At 40.2% G+C, this 22668-nt stretch overlaps 1 protein-coding gene across 6 annotated transcripts in view; it reads left to right on the forward strand.

The window, feature by feature from the left end:
• The window catches only part of csnk1g1 (casein kinase 1, gamma 1), a 135312-nt gene that overhangs the window by 44955 nt on the left and 67689 nt on the right, over window positions 1-22668 (forward strand). For 4 of the 6 annotated variants that reach the window (XM_034159975.1, XM_034159999.1, XM_034160007.1 and 1 more), the window contains exons 4-5: window positions 3544-3613; window positions 21293-21444. In XM_034159975.1, coding sequence (XP_034015866.1) covers window positions 3544-3613; window positions 21293-21444 — 222 coding nt within the window. The remainder of the gene's footprint in view (window positions 1-3543; window positions 3614-21292; window positions 21445-22668) is intronic. The other 2 variants (XM_034159991.1, XM_034160013.1) reach the window with 1 other exon arrangement.

The following is a 22668-nucleotide window of genomic DNA, read 5'->3' on the forward strand; positions in this document are numbered from 1 at the left end:
CTGCTTTGTAGGCCGGTGGATCTAATCGGTGTAGCATATTGTCAGAGTTGTTCAGAGTTGGACCTGAAAAGAACAACTCAGTTAACACAGAAAAATAATCACGCAGGAGACACTGAACTTCTTTTCTTGATCAGGAGAGAGCAAACGAGCGTCAACCTCCGTTATCGACCGTCTCGCCAGCTCTGAAGGGCCCCGCCCATCTCCTTCTCCTGTTTATTGACATAAAGTTACATACAAGCATATAGGACCGTCAATGTGATGATGTGGTCTGCATCTCTGTGTTCACGCAGACTAAATAACTACTTAAACTAAACTAAACCTAACGGTCGTATGTAGCTCTAGCACAGTTTCACTGCGCTGCAGGTGGTGGAATTAACGATGTTTTCGCTGTGTTGTTGGGAGCTGAAGCAGCCGCTGTTGTACAGGGCGCCGTCATGTTTTGTGTAGGGAGATAACATCTGCAAGTTTTAGCACACTTGCTGATGATGATGCAGTACAAAGTGTCTCTCTCCTTAACAACTACTACTAAAGTGCTCAATAGCCTACTATGTTCACGTATGTTTATGCCAAGTTTGGCTCAGTACAAAAATATCGCTACCCTTAACTACAACTGCTGCTGCTGCCCCATACTACTGCAGTGTTCAATAGCCTACTGCTTGTATGTCCAAGTATATGTATGCCAAGGTTGGGTCAATTATATAGCACAAAAGTTACTCAACACTTATTGGCTTGACTGGCATTGTCATTGGTTACATTCAGAGTAGTAGTGACTGTGTTATTCTGTGGCTCAGTAGTTAATTGTGTCTGTAAGGACCTAAAGCCCCGGTCACATGGCACTAACAAAGGACACTGAAGCCAAAACAAAACAAGAAATCTGGACTTACATTGACTTTCAGAGACATCGTTTAACCGTTGTCCAGCTTTGTTCCTGTAGCTGGCGCGTCGTCAAAATGTTCAAACTGTTGAAAAATGTGAACAAATCCTGACAACCTCATTTCATCTGTATTCTATATTGGCCTCTCTTCATTGGCTTCCTGTTAATTCTAGAATAGAATTTAAAATTCTTCTTCTTACTTATAAGGTTTTGAATAATCAGGTCCCATCTTATCTTAGGGACCTCGTAGTACCATATCACCCCAATAGAGCGCTTCGCTCTCAGACTGCAGGCTTACTTGTAGTTCCTAGGGTTTGTAAGAGTAGAATGGGAGGCAGAGCCTTCAGCTTTCAGGCTCCTCTCCTGTGGAACCAGCTCCCAATTCAGATCAGGGAGACAGACACCCTCTCTACTTTTAAGATTAGGCTTAAAACTTTCCTTTTTGCTAAAGCTTATAGTTAGGGCTGGATCAGGTGACCCTAAACCATCCCTTAGTTATGCTGCTATAGACGTAGACTGCTGGGGGGTTCCCATGATGCACTGTTTCTTTCTCCTTTTGCTCTGTATGCACCACTCTGCATTAATCATTAGTGATCGATCTCTGCTCCCCTCCACAGCATGTCTTTTTCCTGGTTCTCTCCCTCAGCCCCAACCAGTCCCAGCAGAAGACTGCCCCTCCCTGAGCCTGGTTCTGCTGGAGGTTTCTTCCTGTTAAAAGGGAGTTTTTCCTTCCCACTGTAGCCAAGTGCTTGCTCACAGGGGGTCGTTTTGACCGTTGGGGTTTTACATAATTATTGTATGGCCTTGCCTTACAATATAAAGCGCCTTGGGGCAACTGTTTGTTGTGATTTGGCGCTATATAAAAAAAAAAAAAATTGATAAGATAAGATTCCGTTTTGCTTTCTGTGTTGACTGTTCCTCATCGTTTGCATAGTTCCCATACCGTCAGCATTCCGGACGTGCATGCGTGCACACATTGTCAAGACAACGCAGCCGCAGGTGGCTGTGGACAGCACAGACTCTCTGCAGAAATGATCACACGCTGGCGCTTCACTTTGATTTTGTTTAAAGCATCAAGGTCACTGTTGCTTAATTTTTTTCTTTAGTTAGTTTTGGTTTTGTTTTGGTCTTTTATGCGCTCTGCATTTGCAGGTTTCTCGGTGATGGGAGACGTCCAGGCTCATTCATCCACTTTTTCTCGACTGACTTTTTTCCTTCGTTCAGCTAATGCCGTGTGACCCGGCCCTTACTGGAAAGTTCAGAAATGCAATAAGCAAGATTGAAGTGTGATTATTGCTTTTCATATTAAAGGTGCGTTTACACATAACCAAGACGCATTATGAATGTCATTTTTCTGTCATTCGTGGCACATTCCTGACACTCTTAATGTGACTTAACGCATCTGAATAGGTTTCTTAATAGTGCGTGTTGGTGTGCGATATTCTTGATATTCATGGAGCACGTTTTTGCCTGTCAAAAAATGTTCCTTGATTGTCACACACCACCCTCATTTCATCTCACGTCGTGGAGGTCGCAACTGAGCGTATTGATCCGTCTTGATGAGTTGTGATTCTTAATAGAACGTGACAACGTTCATAGTGGTTCCTGTGATGGTTCTTGGAGCCCAAACTGCCACGCGTTATTACGAAGTGACACGGAAACTGTCAAGTTTTGACACGACTTGTAACGTGGCGTCACATTTCACTGCGCGCCACGACGAATCAGTTTTCTGTCACGTGCGCACAATTAAACTCAGCTCCAAGTGTTGTTCCACAGTTCCTGCTGAAGCTCCTCAGGACGCTCCTGCAGTTGTTTCACCTGCTGTTGTAACTGATGAGCAGGAGAACGAGTCTGAGCAACCAGAGGAGCGAGAGGAGACTCAGGTGCAGCCAGACATCTCTGCACCTCCTCCAGTCCGGCAGAGGAAGAGGCGCACGCACAATTAAACCCTGCTGCACCGCATTCAGTTTGATTGCTGACACCAAGTCGGCTAAAAATCATTTCAGTGCTCTTCAGTGTGCTCCTGCAGGTGTTCCACCTGCTGCATGAAGCCACACATCTGGCTCTGTCCTCCTCCTCCTCTCTGCACCACTCCATGGCACAGAGCCCAACTACGCATGCAGTCACAGAGTTCTTCTGAAAAACTGGAGCGATCTGAATTCGGTTGGATGAATATGGGTGTGTGTGGAGACAATTCACCTCGTTCAGAGAGGCAAACGCGGTCAGCACACGTCAGAGAGTACAGTCCTGGAAAAAGCCACCTGGGGGGGTGTCGGCGGAATTCCTGAGTCCAAAACGTTCGGGCTCCGATCTATTGAGACGCTGAGAAAGCGCGCCGTCTCTTCACCTCACCAGTTTTGTTTAGTATTTCATGTACAGCACTAGGGGGAAAAAAAATAAAACTTGTTTCTTTTGGAACTGTTTCTGGTTATTTGACGCTGGGTTCAGTCAGACGCTGGATCGCTCCTCAATCCGCGTCCAAACCATAACACTCAGGCCTTGATGGCAAAACAGTTGAAGCTCATTTTGTTGTGTGTGTGTGTGCGTGCCACTATTATATTTTTAGAGAGGTTGGCTAATTCAGACATTTCATTACAGGCCCCATTGGTCTATGATGGTTTGCAACATTGTTTTCACTGTGCGCTTGTTTGGTTGTGTCCACTGTGTAGGAACCAGTGAAATCGAGAGCACCACAGCTACATTTAGAGTATCGTTTCTACAAAACATTGGGATCTACAGGTAAGGTCCAAGTGTGTGTGTGTATACGTACACATGCATGCGTGTGGTATGGTATGTCAGTGAAACAGATTCCGTAGGGTTTTTTGTGCTAAAATTGATTTTCTTGCCGTTTTGGATTCGATAGAGACCAGACTGTCAGAAAATGATTTTTAGACAGCTGCCACCTTCCTCAAGGAGGGAAAATCTTAGTATAGTGGAAAATTTGAAATGTTTGAAAAGATAATTGTCAAAGCTTCCGGGGAAAACCTGGTCTTGTTAGGAGAGACGCATCCATCCCACTTTGGATGGAGCAGCTCTCATTTCTAGAAATCTGGCCAATTTTCTTAAATCCTCCAAACCGTGACTATCCAGGGTTGGGACCAGGAAGCAGAGTTGTAGTCTTACACACCTCTCTGCAGCTTCTCTCCCCCTGCCATCCCCTCATTACCCCATCCCCGTAGAGACGGTGCCTGCTCCCAGACCACCAACAACCAGCAAAAATCTATTTAAGCATAAAAATTCAAAAAGAAAAAATAATATAGCACCTTCAACTGCACCACAGACTAAAACAGTTAAATGTGGTCTATTAAACATTAGGTCTCTCTCTTCTAAGTCCCTGTTGGTAAATGATATAATAATTGATCAACATATTGATTTATTCTGCCTTACAGAAACCTGGTTACAGCAGGATGAATATGTTAGTTTAAATGAGTCAACACCCCCGAGTCACACTAACTGTCAGAATGCTCGTAGCACAGGCCGGGGCGGAGGATTAGCAGCAATCTTCCATTCCAGCTTATTAATTAATCAAAAACCCAAACAGAGCTTTAATTCATTTGAAAGCTTGACTCTTAGTCTTGTCCATCCAAATTGGAAGTCCCAAAAACCAGTTTTATTTATCTATCGTCCACCTGGTCGTTACTGTGAGTTTCTCTGTGAATTTTCAGACCTTTTGTCTGACTTAGTGCTTAGCTCAGATAAGATAATTATAGTGGGCGATTTTAACATCCACACAGATGCTGAGAATGACAGCCTCAACACTGCATTTAATCTATTATTAGACTCTATTGGCTTTGCTCAAAAAGTAAATGAGTCCACCCACCACTTTAATCATATCTTAGATCTTGTTCTGACTTATGGTATGGAAATAGAAGACTTAACAGTATTCCCTGAAAACTCCCTTCTGTCTGATCATTTCTTAATAACATTTACATTTACTCTGATGGACTACCCAGCACTGGGGAATAAGTTTCATTACACTAGAAGTCTTTCAGAAAGTGCTGTAACTAGGTTTAAGGATATGATTACTTCTTTATGTTCTCTAATGCCATATACCAACACAGTGCAGAGTAGCTACCTAAACTCTGTAAGTGAGATAGAGTATCTCGTCAATAGTTTTACATCCTCATTGAAGACAACTTTGGATGCTGTAGCTCCTCTGAAAAAGAGAGCTTTAAATCAGAAGTGCCTGACTCCGTGGTATAACTCACAAACTCGTAGCTTAAAGCAGATAACCCGTAAGTTGGAGAGGAAATGGCGTCTCACTAATTTAGAAGATCTTCACTTAGCCTGGAAAAAGAGTCTGTTGCTCTATAAAAAAGCCCTCCGTAAAGCTAGGACATCTTTCTACTCATCACTAATTGAAGAAAATAAGAACAACCCCAGGTTTCTTTTCAGCACTGTAGCCAGGCTGACAAAGAGTCAGAGCTCTATTGAGCTGAGTATTCCATTAACTTTAACTAGTAATGACTTCATGACTTTCTTTGCTAACAAAATTGTAACTATTAGAGAAAAAATTACTCATAACCATCCCAAAGATGTATCGTTATCTTTGGCTGCTTTCAGTGATGCCGGTATTTGGTTAGACTCTTTCTCTCCGATTGTTCTGTCTGAGTTATTTTCATTAGTTACTTAATCCAAACCATCAACATGTTTATTAGACCCCATTCCTACCAGGCTGCTCAAGGAAGCCCTACCATTATTTAATGCTTCGATCTTAAATATGATCAATCTGTCTTTGTTAGTTGGCTATGTACAACAGGCTTTTAAGGTGGCAGTAATTAAGCCATCACTTGACCCAGCTATCTTAGCTAATTATAGGCCAATCTCCAACCTTCCTTTTCTCTCAAAAATTCTTGAAAGGGTAGTTGTAAAACAGCTAACTGATCATCTGCAGAGGAATGGTCTATTTGAAGAGTTTCAGTCAGGTTTTAGAATTCATCATAGTACAGAAACAGCATTAGTGAAGGTTACAAATGATCTTCTTATGGCCTCAGACAGTGGACTCATCTCTGTGCTTGTTCTGTTAGACCTCAGTGCTGCTTTTGATACTGTTGACCATAAAATTTTATTACAGAGATTAGAGCATGCCATAGGTATTAAAGGCACTGCGCTGCGGTGGTTTGAATCATATTTGTCTAATAGATTACAATTTGTTCATGTAAATGGGGAATCTTCTTCACAGACTAAAGTTAATTATGGAGTTCCACAAGGTTCTGTGCTAGGACCAATTTTATTCACTTTATACATGCTTCCCTTAGGCAGTATTATTAGACGGTATTGCTTAAATTTTCATTGTTACGCAGATGATACCCAGCTTTATCTATCCATGAAGCCAGAGGACACACACCAATTAGCTAAATTGCAGGATTGTCTTACAGACATAAAGACATGGATGACCTCTAATTTCCTGCTTTTAAACTCAGATAAAACTGAAGTTATTGTACTTGGCCCCACAAATCTTAGAAACATGGTGTCTAACCAGATCATTACTCTGGATGGCATTACCCTGACCTCTAGTAATACTGTGAGAAATCTTGGAGTCATTTTTGATCAGGATGTCATTCAAAGCGCATATTAAACAAATATGTAGGACTGCTTTTTTGCATTTACGCAATATCTCTAAATTTAGAAAGGTCTTGTCTCAGAGTGATGCTGAAAAACTAATTCATGCATTTATTTCCTCTAGGCTGGACTATTGTAATTCATTATTATCAGGTTGTCCTAAAAGTTCCCTAAAAAGCCTTCAGTTAATTGAAAATGCTGCAGCTAGAGTACTAACGGGGACTAGAAGGAGAGAGCATATCTCACCCATATTGGCCTCTCTTCATTGGCTTCCTGTTAACTCTAGAATAGAATTTAAAATTCTTCTTCTTACTTATAAGGTTTTGAATAATCAGGTCCCATCTTAATCTTAGGGACCTCGTAGTACCATATCACCCCAATAGAGCGCTTCGCTCTCAGACTGCAGGCTTACTTGTAGTTCCTAGGGTTTGTAAGAGTAGAATGGGAGGCAGAGCCTTCAGCTTTCAGGCTCCTCTCCTGTGGAACCAGCTCCCAATTCAGATCAGGGAGACAGACACCCTCTCTGCTTCTAAGATTAGGCTTAAAACTTTCCTTTTTGCTAAAGCTTATAGTTAGGGCTGGATCAGGTGACCCTGAACCATCCCTTAGTTATGCTGCTATAGACGTAGACTGCTGGGGGGTTCCCATGATGCACTGTTTCTTTCTCTTTTGCTCTGTATGCACCACTCTGCATTTAATCATTAGTGATCGATCTCTGCTCCCCCTCCACAGCATGTCTTTTTCCTGGTTCTCTCCCTCAGCCCCAACCAGTCCCAGCAGAAGACTGCCCCTCCTTGAGCCTGGTTCTGCTGGAGGTTTCTTCCTGTTAAAAGGGAGTTTTTCCTTCCCACTGTAGCCAAGTGCTTGCTCACAGGGGGTCGTTTTGACCGTTGGGGTTTTTTCATAATTATTGTATGGCCTTTCCTTGCAGTATAAGGCGCCTTGGGGCAACTGTTTGTTGTGATTTGGCGCTATATAAAAAAAAATTGATTGATTGATTGTCAAATTGTGTTTTAATGTACACTAACATGTTTATCTCCTTTTGTACGATACTATACGATAATGGATAAAGTCTGTATTTGCCTAGGCTCCAACCTTTAGTTAAAGCAGTATAGCCCCATAATGGTCATCCTGGGGTCAAATTTACCCAGTGCTCAGATTTTGTTGAAACTGGTGACAAGTTGTTTGTATTGTGTTGTAGGATCTAAAAATGTACTATTTTACAGTGTGTGGCATTTGGTTGGTCAATTCAATTTTCAATTCATTTTCAATTTATTATACTTACTGAGTGCCAAATCACGACAGCGTCGTCTCAAGGCACTTCACATAAAACAACTCGACAACAAAACCAAAACAAATTAAACCAAAAAAATCAGAGCATGATGAAAACATTAACAACATGATAAAAAAGTTTAAAAGGTTAAAAAAAAGAAAGAATAAAAGGATAGTAAACAATATATTAACCATATAAAATAGCAATCAAATGCGTCTTCAGACACAACTTAAGTCTCCACAGAGTCTGACTGCCTCACTAAAACACGTAGATCATTCCACAGGACTGGGGCATGACAAGAAAAAGCTCTACATCCCACAGACTTTTTTTTCACCCTCGGGACACAGAGCAATCTTGCGTCCAGTGAGCGCAGAGCCCGGGCCGGTACGTAGAGATTAAATAGATCCGCCAAGTAGGGCGGTGCCAGTCCATAAACAACTTTATAGGCCAGTAGCAGGACCTTAAAATCTGATCTCGCAGAGACAGGCAGCAAGTGAAAAGATGCCAAAATGGGAGTAATGTGGTCAAACCTGCTTCGTGTCAAGAGTCTGGCAGCAGCGTTTGAACCAATTGAATACCCCTGATTCTGGACTGCGGCAACCCAGAAAACAAAACATTGCAATAATCCAATCTAGAGGATACAAGTGCATGTATCAGGGTCTCAGTGTCAGCCGTAGACAGGTCAACGCGACTTTTCTTGCATGGAGTTTTTCAATGGGGCAATGGGATTTTGGGGCACTGAATCCAAATCTTCTGTTACTTTTTGCCAATCACATCATGTTTTAGAAATATGAAAACACATTTCTGGTATCAAACATTGAAGCAAAAGCTACAGTCTCACCTCTTCTATGCCATAAACTATCTTATGGCTCTTGTTCACATTTTGCCAACCTGGTTTAAAAATTATGCTTTTGAAGCTCCTTTTGTGTGATTAGTGGTGTCAAACCCGTGAGTGAATGAGCAACTTTTGCATAATCCATTAATATGCAACATGCATATTGGGGGGGAAAAAACATGTGATAGCGGAAATCTGTCAGTCAGCTTTGTTAGTTCTTCACATGTACCAGACATACAAAGCAATCAAAATTATGTTTCCCACAATCTCACGGTGAAATATTCCTGACAGTAAGCTAGTCAACAAGACAGACATAACTAGCATTCAAGTAAATAATAAATAAGAGGTGATGAAGATACAAAATGAAAAAGAATAAAGAATTAAAAGCTCACTGTTCAGTGTGATAAGTGGCAGGGAAGATAAAAATGGTGCAGAGACAGTCAAGGCAAATAGTTCCTGCTGAGGTATTTCTGTTAACCTTAGTGTGCAAGTGGCAGAGTAGTGCAAGTACAGTCAGGTAATAGCAGCAGAAGTGTTTCCTGTTTTTAACAAAGTGTCAAAGTGGCATAATAGTGCAAAGACACTCATTGTGTGGGGCAGAGGGTTTAGAAGTCCAGGATGTTATGGAGCTGGGGGTGGAGAGGGGAGTGAGTTTAGCCTCCTAACAGCCTGGTGGATGAAGCTGTTGGTGAGTCTGGTGGTGCGGGAGGTTGAACAAATTGTGAGCGGGGTGGCTTGCATCACTGACAGTTGTGATTGCCCTGCAGGTGAGGCGGGTGGTGTATCTGTCTTTCAGGGAGGGGAGTGGGACACCAGTGATCCTTCCAGCTGTGTTCACTGTGTGCTGCAGGGTTTCTCTCACCCCCCCACCGATACTTACTATTATTTTGTTGGTGAAATAAAGTATTTCTGGAGTCAGTCTGTTTGTCAAAAAGATTAGTGATGTGTTGTGCTGAGATGTCGATGGTAGAACCCGTGTTTCTCATACGTGGTGGGCGGCGTGTGACTGCACAGGATGAGTGGGTCCAGAATTAAGCTAATTAAATGAAGGTATACGAGTTCTTTTACGACAATACTTTGGTGAAATTATTTCAAATGTACATATAATATATTTTACATGAACATGTCAAAGTAAATATTTTCATAATGCTATAAGCTTAATATAATGACCATGTGGAAAGATACTTTTTATGACATTCTGAATTCCATACAGAAACATAAAAGATGACTCTTTGTGCGTTGTTCAGCATTGCATGTGTGCATTATTCTGACTGAATGTAAGCGCTATTGTCTTGGAAAGATGACTGTGGCAAAGGCAGCCTGTGTGGAAACATACTAAATATTTAGAGACTGGGTCTGTCTCTCTTAGTACCAACCTGCCTCTGTCCTCTCTCCAAATTGGATAATCTGACCTCATTTCTTCTTGGCTGTGTGCTCCACCACACTTCTGTGTGAGATGTGTGGTCTTTATGAATTAATTTGATTTGGTTTACATACATGTTATTTGAATTTTAAAAAGATTGTAAATCTGTTTTGTTTGGGGTTTTTTGTCCTATTATAATCTTCTTAATATTTCACTTCTACCAGTCTGTTTTGCTTGGCTTTAAAGCCAGTTGAAGTATCGAGGGCATTGGTCGTCATTCTTTTCCAAATACAAGCTCATGGCTCACGTCAGACTAAAAACAAAGCTCCACCTTTAACAAATAAAAGCCCGAATGTTGAATCACATAGTATCTCTCTACTACCAGTGTTTTGGCCATACATATGGTAAATGTAATGGGCTGTATTTTTATATATCACATTTCTATCTGATGGCGACGCGTAAAGCAATTTACAGTCATACGTCAATGATTCATACCAGTGTCAGAGTGCTGCCATGCAAAGCTCTCAGCTGCACACTGGGAGCAGCTTGGGGATGAAGGACCTTGCTAAAGGACACCACAGTGAGTTTGCCTGTATGAGGGGTAAATCAAGTCAAGGGTTTATCATCTCCAGACCACGACCTCCCCAATGTGTTTAGCCACCTGCTGCTGCTGCTGCAAATAATTGTCCTCGGAAATTAGAATATGATCATAAATCATATATGAACGTGGTACTAAAAAAAGTTAAAGAATGGTTTTAAAAAAAAATCCTATATGGATGTGTGCAAGGTATTGAATTTATAGTAGTGATCAAACCCACACACACTGAAGTCAATGTGATAGACTTGGCTGAGATCACTTAATGGTTTGTCATTAGTTTCTTAGTTTGTTCATTTATTTTCTGACACTTATGAGTCTGGTCACTGAAGGACCTAAATGACGTGGTGAGATGCTGAAGAGCTTTGCTTATTCATGTCCGTGACATGTACATATTAATAATACGAGCGAAGCACCGCGCAACGGCTTGAAGCTCGCTTTTATGGTTGATGAAGGCACAGACCGGAAGTGATACAAAAATTCAGCCCCAAAGGAGAAAATGGCACAAACCGACAGTAGACAAACACAGACATTATAAAGAGGAGTAGACACCGCGTTGGTTCCTGAGGCACAAGAAATGCAGCTGCCATCTTGGAGCGGTCATCGTAGTGATTCTATCACAAGGCACAGTGAAGGTTTGATTTTCTAATCTTATTATTCTTTTTTAATCTATCTAACATAATATGTGTGAAATTCCAAGTGTTCCAATACACTGTATCCTAACCTTATGATGACTGCAAAATGAGTGTGGTATTATTACTGTTTTAAGTGTTTAATTTTCACTGTTGCTGCACTTTGTGTGAAATCATAGTCATATATCATATTGATATGACAGTATTGCCATATAATTTGGGCATATTGTAGGCAAAAAAGAAAAATGCTTAAAAAGGTGTGTGTGGGGGGGGGGGTCTTGGGAGCTGAGCACCCCAGAAGTTGAAAGCCAAAAAAAGGGGGGGGGGGGGGGGGGGAAGCAGAGCTCCCTAGAAGATGAAAGCATAAAAAAAAAAAAATTAAAAAAATATATTTATATTTTCCCCCCGTCTGCATATACGTATAGTTATCCGGTTGTTAAGCTCTGACGTAACGCATCATGTGATAAATCTGTTTCTGGGTCCAAAGACCTGCAAGTTTACAATTAGTTATGTCTGTTTGATCCTTTTAAGGATCTACAGTTGTTTAGTTTGTTTACACTGTACGCAAACCTCCGCCCCTCCGTTAACCGCATTCGTCTGGTTCTAAGGTAAGAACACATAATAAAACTTTTTTCTTTTAATTTATTTTATTATGCACAGGTAAAATATACGTCTGTTTAATAAAAAAAAAAGTATTTATTACAATAAGCCGGATGTTAAGTGCAAACTTCACTTTCCCCCCGAACAACATGAACAGGAAGCGATTGCAGCTCGCAACATGAACCACACATGAACAAACAGTGACAGCAACGGTCTGTTGTCTAATTAGTGAGCATCCATACCTTAATCTAGAACACCAGTGTCTTGATCCCCTTGAGCACCCAAAACTGAATTGTAATGATGGCTACAAACACACAACCATCCACACACAGAGACCCAGATCACAGCTAAATATCCGATCAATACTGTGGCTGGTGTGTTGGGCCAAGACAAAAGTATAGAACCTTACCATATGACGTGGACCACTCCACTTCAGAAGCCATACGGCCGACCGCAAGCAACAACAGAAATCGGTCCAAGACGCAGGGTCCCAGGAGAAAAAGAGCAGCAGAAGGGCACAGGGGCCAGGAGGGGCAGCCACCAGAGTCACCGGGGCAGCTCAACGAACCAACAGGGAGCGGCCCGGCGGCACTTAAAAATATTAAGATTACTAATTTCATAAGAGTAAAAACAAATGAATCAATAATGATATTCAAACAAAGTCTATTAAAACAAGACTGGAAAGTAATATTAGATGAAACTGAGGTTAACTCGGCTTATAACACTTTTTTGAATAAATTTTTGACTCTCTATGATCAATGTTGCCCTGTGAAATCAATCCAAATCAAACAAGCTAAAACCAACCCATGGATGACAAGCAGTTTAATTAATGCCTGTAAAAAGAAAAACTGGCTATACAGGGTATTTATTAAAGAAAGAACAATCGAAACAGAAAATAAATATAAAATATATAAAAATAAGTTGACGTGTATTAAGAAATTGTAAAAAGATGTATTATAAAACACAACTAGAACAAAACAAGGGAAATAATAAAGGTCTCTGGAATGTAATAGTGTCATCAGAAAAAAGGAGAACCGTAGTACCTTGCCGGACTATTTCATTGACAGTGATAAAAAGATCTATAACAACGAAGAGCTAGCAAATGCATTTAATCATTATTTTGTCAATATAGGGCCAGAATTGGCAGCTGAAATAAAAATGCCATATTCAGCCTCAGAAATAAGTACTGAACAAGTAAACTCAAATTCATTCTTTCTATCAGCAACAGACAAAATGGAAATAATAAACACTGTTAATGAATTGAAGGCAAAAAAAATCAGTAGATTGCAATAAGTTGGACACTACAATAATTAAACAAGTCATTAATGAAATTGCAAAACCTCTAAGTCAGATCTATAACTTATCTTTTATTAATGGAGAGTTTCCAAGTCAAATGAAGATTGCCAAAATTACACCTATATATAAAAGTGGAGATACGTATCTATTCTCAAATTATAGACCTATATCTGTGTTATCTCAATTCTCAAAAATTTTAGAAAAACTATATACAGTACGGTTAGATCAATACATTGAAAAGTTCAAGATATTAAACGATAACCAGTATGGTTTCAGAAAAAATAGATCAACAACTTTAGCTTTAATTGATTTAGTGGAAGAAATAACAAATAATATTGATAAAAAGAAACATACAATGGCGATCTTCATTGACTTAAAAAAGGCGTTTGATACTATTAACCACAACATATTATGTAAATTGGAAAAAAATGGCATAAGGGGTATTGCACTAAATTGGCTCCAATCTTATTTAAACAACAGGCAACAATATGTACAAATAGGAGAATATAAATCTTTGTTTAAACAGATACATTGTGGAGTTCCACAAGGGTCCGTTTTAGGACCTAAACCTTTTTCAATTTATATTAATGACTTGCAATTCATCTCTGAAAAACTGAAATTTATCCTCTTTGCTGATGACACAACAATAGTATGTTCTGGGGAAAACCTGGAACAAGTTGTGATTGAAATGCAAATAGAAATTATTAAATTAAAAAATTGGTTTGATAGTAATAAATTGTCACTTAATATTTCAAAGACAAAATTAATGCTCTTTGGAAACCGAGAAATGAAAACAAAAATAAATCTTAAAATTGACATGGTTCCTATTGAAAGGATTAACCAACATAGATTTTTAGGAATAATAATCGATCACAGGATGTGCTGGAAACCCCACATTGCTAGCATACAATCCAAAATGGCCAGAAGTATTTCCATAATGGGGAAAGCCAAACATTTCTTAGATCAGGAGTCCTTATATATTATTTATTGCACATTAATATTACCATATATTAGCTATGGCATTGAGGTATGGGGTAATACATATAAAAGTAATGTAGACACACTTTTTAAGTTACAGAAAAGGGCAATGAGAATCATCCATAATGTAGGCTTCAGAGATCATACGAGTACACTGTTTTTACAATCCAAAATACTAAAATTTAGAGATCTTGCAGAATTTAAAACTTTACAAATTATTTTTAAAGTGAAACAAAACCTACTATCAGATAACCTCCAAAAATTGTTTAGTGAAAGAGAGGGAGATTACAATCTAAGAAGGAAATATAATTAAAAAAAACAGTGTGCTCGTACAACAATGAAACAAATGTGCCTTACGAGACATGGGGTGGATTTATGGAATAACCTAACTGAGGACATCAAAGTATGTACTACAGTACATCAATTCAAAAGAAATTTAAAACTCAAAATATTAAAAATATGAAACTGAATAACATAATTCTTAGTATACATACAGGTGTGTATGTTTGTGGATCTAAACTGTTATATTATTTGGGCATGACGAACGTATGGGAAATATGAATGCCCACGAGTTGCCCATGATACATGTGTGTGGGGGGGGAAAAAAAAAATTAATATATCATCAAGTTTAATCGAATATAGGTAAATGTGCGTGCATGCATGCATGGGCTGGGTGCCCATGGGTGCATGTATGTGGGTTAAAAGTGTTATACTGTCAAATCTCATTGAATCTAGTGTGTGTATTGGTGCATGCAAGGGCATTTGTGTATAGAGGTAGTGTATTTATGTAAATACTTGTTGATATGTATAATGCAAGGTGTGTGTTTATATAGGTATATATGATCTCAAAATTTTTTTATTTATTCTTGTCTGCGTAGTCGAAAATAAAACATGTGAAAGGGGGCTTTCACTTTGCAAGGTAGAGTTTTAACTTGCACTTGTAGATGTAGCGATGAACTTTGTTAACTGACAATGGTTTTCTGAAGTGTTCCTGAGCCCACGCGGTAAGATCCTTTACACAATGCCATGCTGCCTGAGGGATCAAAGGTCACGGGCATTCAATGTTTGTTTTCAGCCTTGCTGATTATGTGTAAAAAGTTCTCCAGATTCTCTGAATCTTCTGATTATATTATGGGCTGTAGATGATGGAATCCATAAACATTGTTCTTAAACTGTTGGACTATTTTTTTCCACAAAGTTTTTCACAAAGTGGTGATCCTCGCCCCATCTTTGCTTGTGAACGGCTGAGACTTTTGGCGATGCTCCTTTTTATACCCAGTAATGACACTCACAATTAGTCTCCTCAGTTCTCAAACGCTTACTGAGTGTTGTTAGAAGGAAAGGTGATGTAACACAGTGGTAAACATACCACTGTCCCAGCTTTTTTGAAATGTGTTGCAGGTATCCATTTCAAATTGAGCAAATATTTGCACAAAAACAAAGTTTATCAGTTTGAACATTAAATATCTTGTCTTTGTGGTGTATTCAATTGAATATAGGTTGAGGAGGATTTGCAAATAATTGTATTGTTTTTATTTACATTTAACACAACGTCCCAACTTCACTGGAATTGGGGTTGTACAACCCCTGGCAAAAATTATGGAATCACCGGCCTCGGAGGATGTTCATTCAGTTGTTTAATTTTGTAGAAAAAAAGCAGATCAGACATGACACAAAACTAAAGTCATTTCAAATGGCAACTTTCTGGCTTTAAGAAACACTAGAAGAAATCAAGAAAAAAACATTGTGGCAGTCAGTAACGGTTACTTTTTTAGACCAAGCAGTGGGAAAAAAATATGGACTCACTCAATTCTGAGGAATAAATTATGGAATCACCCTGTAAATTTTCATCTCCAAAACTAACACCTGCATCAAATCAGATCTGCTCGTTAGTCTGCATCTAAAAAGGAGTGATCACACCTTGGAGAGCTGTTGCACCAAGTGGCCTGACATGAATCATGGCTCCAACACGAGAGATGTCAATTGAAACAAAGGAGAGGATTATCAAACTCTTAAAAGAGGGTAAATCATCACGCAATGTTGTAAAAGATGTTGGTTGTTCACAGTCAGCTGTGTCTAAACTCTGGACCAAATACAAACATGGGAAGGTTGTTAAAGGCAAACATACTGGTAGACCAAGGAAGACATCAAAGCGTCAAGACAGAAAACTTAAAGCAATATGTCTCAAAAATCAAAAATGCACAACAAAACAAATGAACGAATGGGAGGAAAATGGAGTTTACGTCTGTGACCGAACTGTAAGAAACCGGCTAAAGGAAATGCGATTTACATACAGAAAAGCTAAACGAAAGCCATCATTAACACCTAAACAGAAAAAAAAAAAACAAGGTTACCATGGGCTAAGGAAAAGCAATCGTGGACTGTGGATGACTGGATGAAAGTCATATTCAGTGATGAATCTCGAATCTGCATTGGGCAAGGTGATGATGCTGGAACTTTTGTTTGGTGCCGTTCCAATGAGATTTATAAAGATGACTGCCTGAAGACAACATGTAAATTTCCACAGTCATTGATGATATGGGGCTGCATGTCAGGTAAAGGCACTGGGGAGATGGCTGTCATTACATCATCAATAAATGCACAAGTTTACGTTGATATTTTGGACACTTAACCCATCAATTGAAAGGATGTTTGGGGATGATGAAATCATTATTCAAGATGATAATGCATCTTGCCATAGAGCAAAAACTGTGAAAACGTTTCTTGCAAAAAGACACATAGGGTCAATGTCATGGCCTGCAAATAGTCCGGATCTTAATCCAATTGAAAATCTTTGGAATTTGAAGAAAATGGTCCATGACAAGGCTCCAACCTGCAAAGCTGATCTGGCAACAGCAATCAGAGAAAGTTGGAGCCAGATTGATGAAGAGTACTGTTTGTCACTCATTAAGTCCATGCCTCAGAGACTGCAAGCTGTTATAAAAGCCAGAGGTGGTGCAACAAAATACTAGTGATGTGTTGGAGCGTTCTTTTGTTTTTCATGATTCCTTTAATTTTTTCCTCAGAATTGAGTGATTCCATATTTTTTTCCTCTGCTTGGTCTAAAAAAGTAACCGTTACTGACTGCCACAATTTTTTTTTCCTGATTTCTTATAGTGTTTCTTAAAGCCTGAAAGTTGCCATTTGAAATGACTTTAGTTTTGTGTCATGTCTGTGATCTGCTTTTTTTTTTCTACAAAATTAAACAACTGAATGAACATCCTCCGAGGCTGGTGATTCCATAATTTTTGCCAGGGGTTGTATGTGAGTACAACCCCAATAAGAAAAAGCTCATGGGGGAAAAAATGCTAATAAGTGGGAAACATGGTAATTCTTGTGTTTACTTTAACTTCTGTTTCAATGCAGACAGTATGGATGAAGCTATGATATTTCATGTTTTGTCTGGAAACCTTCATTTTACTTGTTAATGTACATGAATTTCAGGCCTGGAACACATTTGAAAAAAAGTGCTAAAGCATTTAGCTGTTTGTAATGTTGCCATTCCTTCTCACAGCACTTGAGACATTTTGTCATTGAAAATTCTAAACTAAGAAGCTTTTCAGGTGTTATTTTGTCCCATTCTTCCTGCAAACACGTCTTAAGGGTTGCAGCAGTATGGGGTTGTGATCTTTGGAGTCCTAACTCTTTGGGGGCAGGTTAGGACTGCAGGCAGGCCAGTCCAGTGTCTTCAAGTCACTGGACTTGCTCTAAAATCTGTGTACTTTTCTGCATTCATGCTGCCATCATAAGTGTAAACTGCCTTTACCAAGGGTCCTGAGACAGCCGTATAGCCACAGTCTGGATGGTCCTTTTCATCTTTGGTTTGGGGCACATTGTGTCCATTTCTTCCAACACAGATCTGGAACACTGAATAATCTGACCACAGTACACATTTCCACTCTGTGATGGTCCATCCCTGATACCTCTGAGCCCAGAAAAGTAGACACCAGTTCTGGATGAGATTAACATAAGACTTCTGTTTTGCACAGTAAAGTTTTATGTTTGCATTTGCATTTTCAGTACGGTCACAAATTTTACTGAATTGGGTTTGAAGATGATGATGCCTAATATAAATTTATTTCTTGCTGCAAAGAATGAGCTTCAGTAAACTGGCAAAGTAACATTGACTGATTTGGCAGCATCTCTTAGAATTCTACATCTACAGCCATCCTCAGTAACTGCTGGTGGGCATCACACTGAGCACCCAAAAGTGGCAACATCTCCCTACATTTAGCAAAAAAAAAAAAAAAAAATGCACAAACTAAAAATTTAAATCACATGTATTATTTCTGCTAATCAATCAATCAACTTTTTTCTTATATAGCGCCAAATCACAACAAACAGTTGCCCCAAGGCGCTCCACATTGCAAGGCAAGGCCATACAATAATTATGAAAAACCCCAACGGTCAAAACGACCCCCTATGAGCAAGCACTTGGCCACAGTGGGAAGGAAAAACTCCCTTTTAACAGGAAGAAACCTCCAGCAGAACCAGGCTCAGGGAGGGGCAGTCTTCTGCTGAGACTGGTTGGGGCTGAGGGAAAGAACCAGGAAAAAGAGATCGATCACTAATGATTAAATGCAGAGTGATGCATACGGAGCAAAAAGAGAAAGAAACAGTGCATCATGGGAACCCCCCCACAGTCTACGTCTAAAGCAACATAACCAAGGGATGGTCCAGGGTCACCCGATCCAGCCCTAACTATAAGCCTTAGCGAAAAGGAAAGTAGAGAGGGTGTCTGTCTCCCTGATCTGAATTGGGAGCTGGTTCCACAGGAGAGGAGCCTGAAAGCTGAAGGCTCTGCCTCCCATTCTACTCTTACAAACCCTAGGAACTACAAGTAAGCCCGCAGTCTGAGAGCGAAGCGCTCTAATGGGGTAATATGGTACTACGAGGTCCCTAAGATAAGATGGGACCTGATTATTCAAAACCTTATAAGTAAGAAGAAGAATTTTAAATTCTATTCTAGCATTAACAGGAAGCCAATGAAGGGAGGCCAACACGGGTGAGATATGCTCTCTCCTGCTAGTCCCCGTCAGTACTCTAGCTGCAGCATTCTGAACCAACTGAAGGCTTTTTAGGGAACTTTTAGGACAACCTGATAATAATGAATTACAATAGTCCAGCCTAGAGGAAATAAATGCATGAATTAGTTTTTCAGCATCACTCTGAGACAAGACCTTTCTGATTTTAGAGATATTGCGTAAATGCAAAAAAGCAGTCCTACATATTTGTTTAATATGCGCTTTGAATGACATATCCTGATCAAAAATAACTCCAAGATTTCTCACAGTATTACTAGAGATCAGGGAAATGCCATCCAGAGTAACGATCTGGTTAGACACCATGCTTCTAAGATTTGTGGGGCCAAGTACAATAACTTCAGTTTTATCTGAGTTTAAAAGCAGGAAATTAGAGGTCATCCATGTGCTTATGTCTGTAAGACAATCCTGCAGTTTAGCTAATTGGTGTGTATCCTCTGGCTTCATGGATAGATAAAGCTGGGTATCATCTGCGTAACAATGAAAATTTAAGCAATACCGTCTAATAATACTGCCCAAGGGAAGCATGTATAAAGTGAATAAAATTGGTCCTAGCACAGAACCTTGTGGAACTCCATAATTAACTTTAGTCTGTGAAGAAGATTCCCCATTTACATGAACAAACTGTAATCTATTAGACAAATATGATTCAAACCACCGCAGCGCAATGCCTTTAATACCTATGACATGCTAATCTCTTGCCATGAGTCATGCTTTCCTAAAAACTGGCACCGTGGCCCATCCTGATTTCGTGAGCCAAATCTGTCTCCTTTTAGACCATAACTGATCAAGTTATAACCCGGAGCATCTCTGCTGATTTCGCCAAGCAGCAGCCTCTGGTAGCATCCTCCTGATCAGACTCACCACTTGGTACAAGTAAGGGCGGAGAATTCAATTACCCCAGAAGCTGGTCAGACTCCCTACCACCTTTGCCCATCCTGCACTCAGTGGGACAGGCCTGTGCAGGATCAGTGTAATTCAGTGTAACCGCAGGCTTCACTCAGGTAGCTGTTTCTGTGCTCGCCATGAAAATTGGATACAAAGTTCAAAGTTCATTTATGTATTAGTTTTAGGCATTAACCTGACACACTTTTGGTGCAATCACAAAGACTTCTATTTCTCAGATCAGAAGTGTAATAAACCACTCCTTCAAAGCGGCACAATGGTCAGAGTGCCGGCTTGACATTAATTTTGTAGCAACTGAACAGTGACACAAACTAACAGCCAGAGGAAGAGACTTCGGTATAATTAAAGTGAGTTGTAGAAGGATGTTGGGATTCATTTGGGAGGTTGTCGTATTACAGCTTAAATGAAAAGTTTATTTTTTGTTGTGGTTGAAGGGTGACAGTGGCTTTTGCTTTGTTGTACTTTGAAGTTAATATTTACCGAGCTGCATTGCATTTTCCTGTTCCTCTCCTGCTCAGCCGTCTGAGCAGGAGAGGAACCAAGGCCTTGCTGAGCAAAGAGGAGTGACAGTGGCAGCCTCAGCAGGCGTCACAGCACACGTGCAACAACTGCAGCAGAGATTGTCACTTGTGCATTGGGCTGATAAGTCATTTGCGCAGGTGCAGATAGAAACAAAAGACGACAAATTCCTGTAAATTTGTATTGTCAACTGTGTCTGTATCATGGCCCAAGCAGAGGGTCACCTCTTTGGGTCTGGTCTGCTTGAGGTTTCTTCCTCAAATCATCAGAGGGAGTTTTTTTGTACCACAGTCACCTGTGTTCTTGCTCTAGGGGTTGGTAAGGTTAGACCTTATTTGTGTGAAGCACCTTGAGGCAGCTTTATGTTTTTGGTGCTATATAAATGAAAATAAATTGAAATTGAATTGGAAAAACTGCATTTAAAAAAAACAAACAAAACAAAAAACAATCTCGACACTACAGCATCGTCTCCCACAGATGGACGGATGCCAGGAGGAGGATTACATTTTCCTGCCCTTTTGTCCATTGTGATGTTCTGCTTCCTCTCTATCCATTTTGAGCTCCCTCTTTTGTTTCACTTTGGTCAGAACTATAAATGTCATTGACGGATAGAATAAAACATACTCTTACGATGTTCACCAGCTATTGCAGACTTCCACCATTAATAAACAACTGTAAAATGCGGTAAAGATTAGTCTGGTTATTACCATGTTTGCTTCTTGTCGAGCAGTTTTCTGTTTACTTGCTGAAGTAACAGTGCTACTCTTGTGCTCCCTGAGACCAGGATTTTTCTGATTTCACTTGTTTTGTTTTACAGCAGAAGGTGTGCCCCAGGTGTTTTACTTTGGACCTTGCGGGAAGTACAATGCCATGGTTCTGGAGCTGCTGGGCCCAAGTCTGGAGGATCTCTTTGACCTCTGTGACAGGACCTTTTCACTGAAGACAGTCTTAATGATAGCAATTCAGTTGGTGAGTTCACACTATTGTCTGTCCTCTCAAGGTCTTTCTCGCTTTGTTGGTACAACCCACTGCCTCGCATTGCTGAGGCATTTAAAAAAAAGTGGTGAAAAACTTGCATCAATTTACATTGTCTGCTATGGATTGTTTACACACCGGCCGGCGTTGCTAAGATCTCACAGGCAGAGTTCCCGGATGTGCAACCGGTTCAGTAATCAGTCAAATGATGAGGTATATGTTTCAATATGATTAGAGCATTTTTACATTTTGACTGCTGTGTAATCCTTCACTGATCCTCTACCTGGCTATAACTGCCACCCTCGTGTGGCTGTCATACCGGATAAAATAACTACATTAATGTAAACTCTTAAAATGCACAAAGTGATATATAACGCATATCTGTTAATTTTAAAATAATCAATCAATCAATCAATTTTTTTTTTATATAGCACCAAATCACAACAAACAGCTGCCCCAAGGCGCTCTATATTGCAAGGCAAGGCCATACAACAATTATGTAAAACCCCAACGGTCAAAACGACCCCCTGTGAGCAAGCACTTGGCTACAGTGGGAAGGAAAAACTCCCTTTTAACAGGAAGAAACCTCCAGCAGAACCAGGCTCAGGGAGGGGCAGTCTTCTGCTGGGACTGGTTGGGGCTGAGGGAGAGAACCAGGAAAAAGACATGCTGTGGAGGGGAGCAGAGATCGATCACTAGTGATTAAATGCAGAGTGGTGCATACAGAGCAAAAAGAGAAAGAAACACTCAGTGCATCATGGGAACCCCCCAGCAGTCTACGTCTATAGCAGCATAACTAAGGGATGGTTTAGGGTCACCTGATCCAGCCCTAACTATAAGCTTTAGCAAAAAGGAAAGTTTTAAGCCTAATCTTAAAAGTAGAGAGGGTGTCTGTCTCCCTGATCTGAATTGGGAGCTGGTTCCACAGGAGAGGAGCCTGAAAGCTGAAGGCTCTGCCTCCCATTCTACTCTTACAAACCCTAGGAACTACAAGTAAGCCTGCAGTCTGAGAGCGAAGCGCTCTATTGGGGTGATATGGTACTACGAGGTCCCTAAGATAAGATGGGACCTGATTATTCAAAACCTTATAAGTAAGAAGAAGAATTTTAAATTCTATTCTAGAATTAACAGGAAGCCAATGAAGAGAGGCCAATATGGGTGAGATATGCTCTCTCCTTCTAGTCCCCGTCAGTACTCTAGCTGCAGCATTTTGAATTA

This window comes from Thalassophryne amazonica, chromosome 2, assembly GCF_902500255.1.
Source record: "Thalassophryne amazonica chromosome 2, fThaAma1.1, whole genome shotgun sequence".
NCBI classification, from domain to species: domain Eukaryota; kingdom Metazoa; phylum Chordata; class Actinopteri; order Batrachoidiformes; family Batrachoididae; genus Thalassophryne; species Thalassophryne amazonica.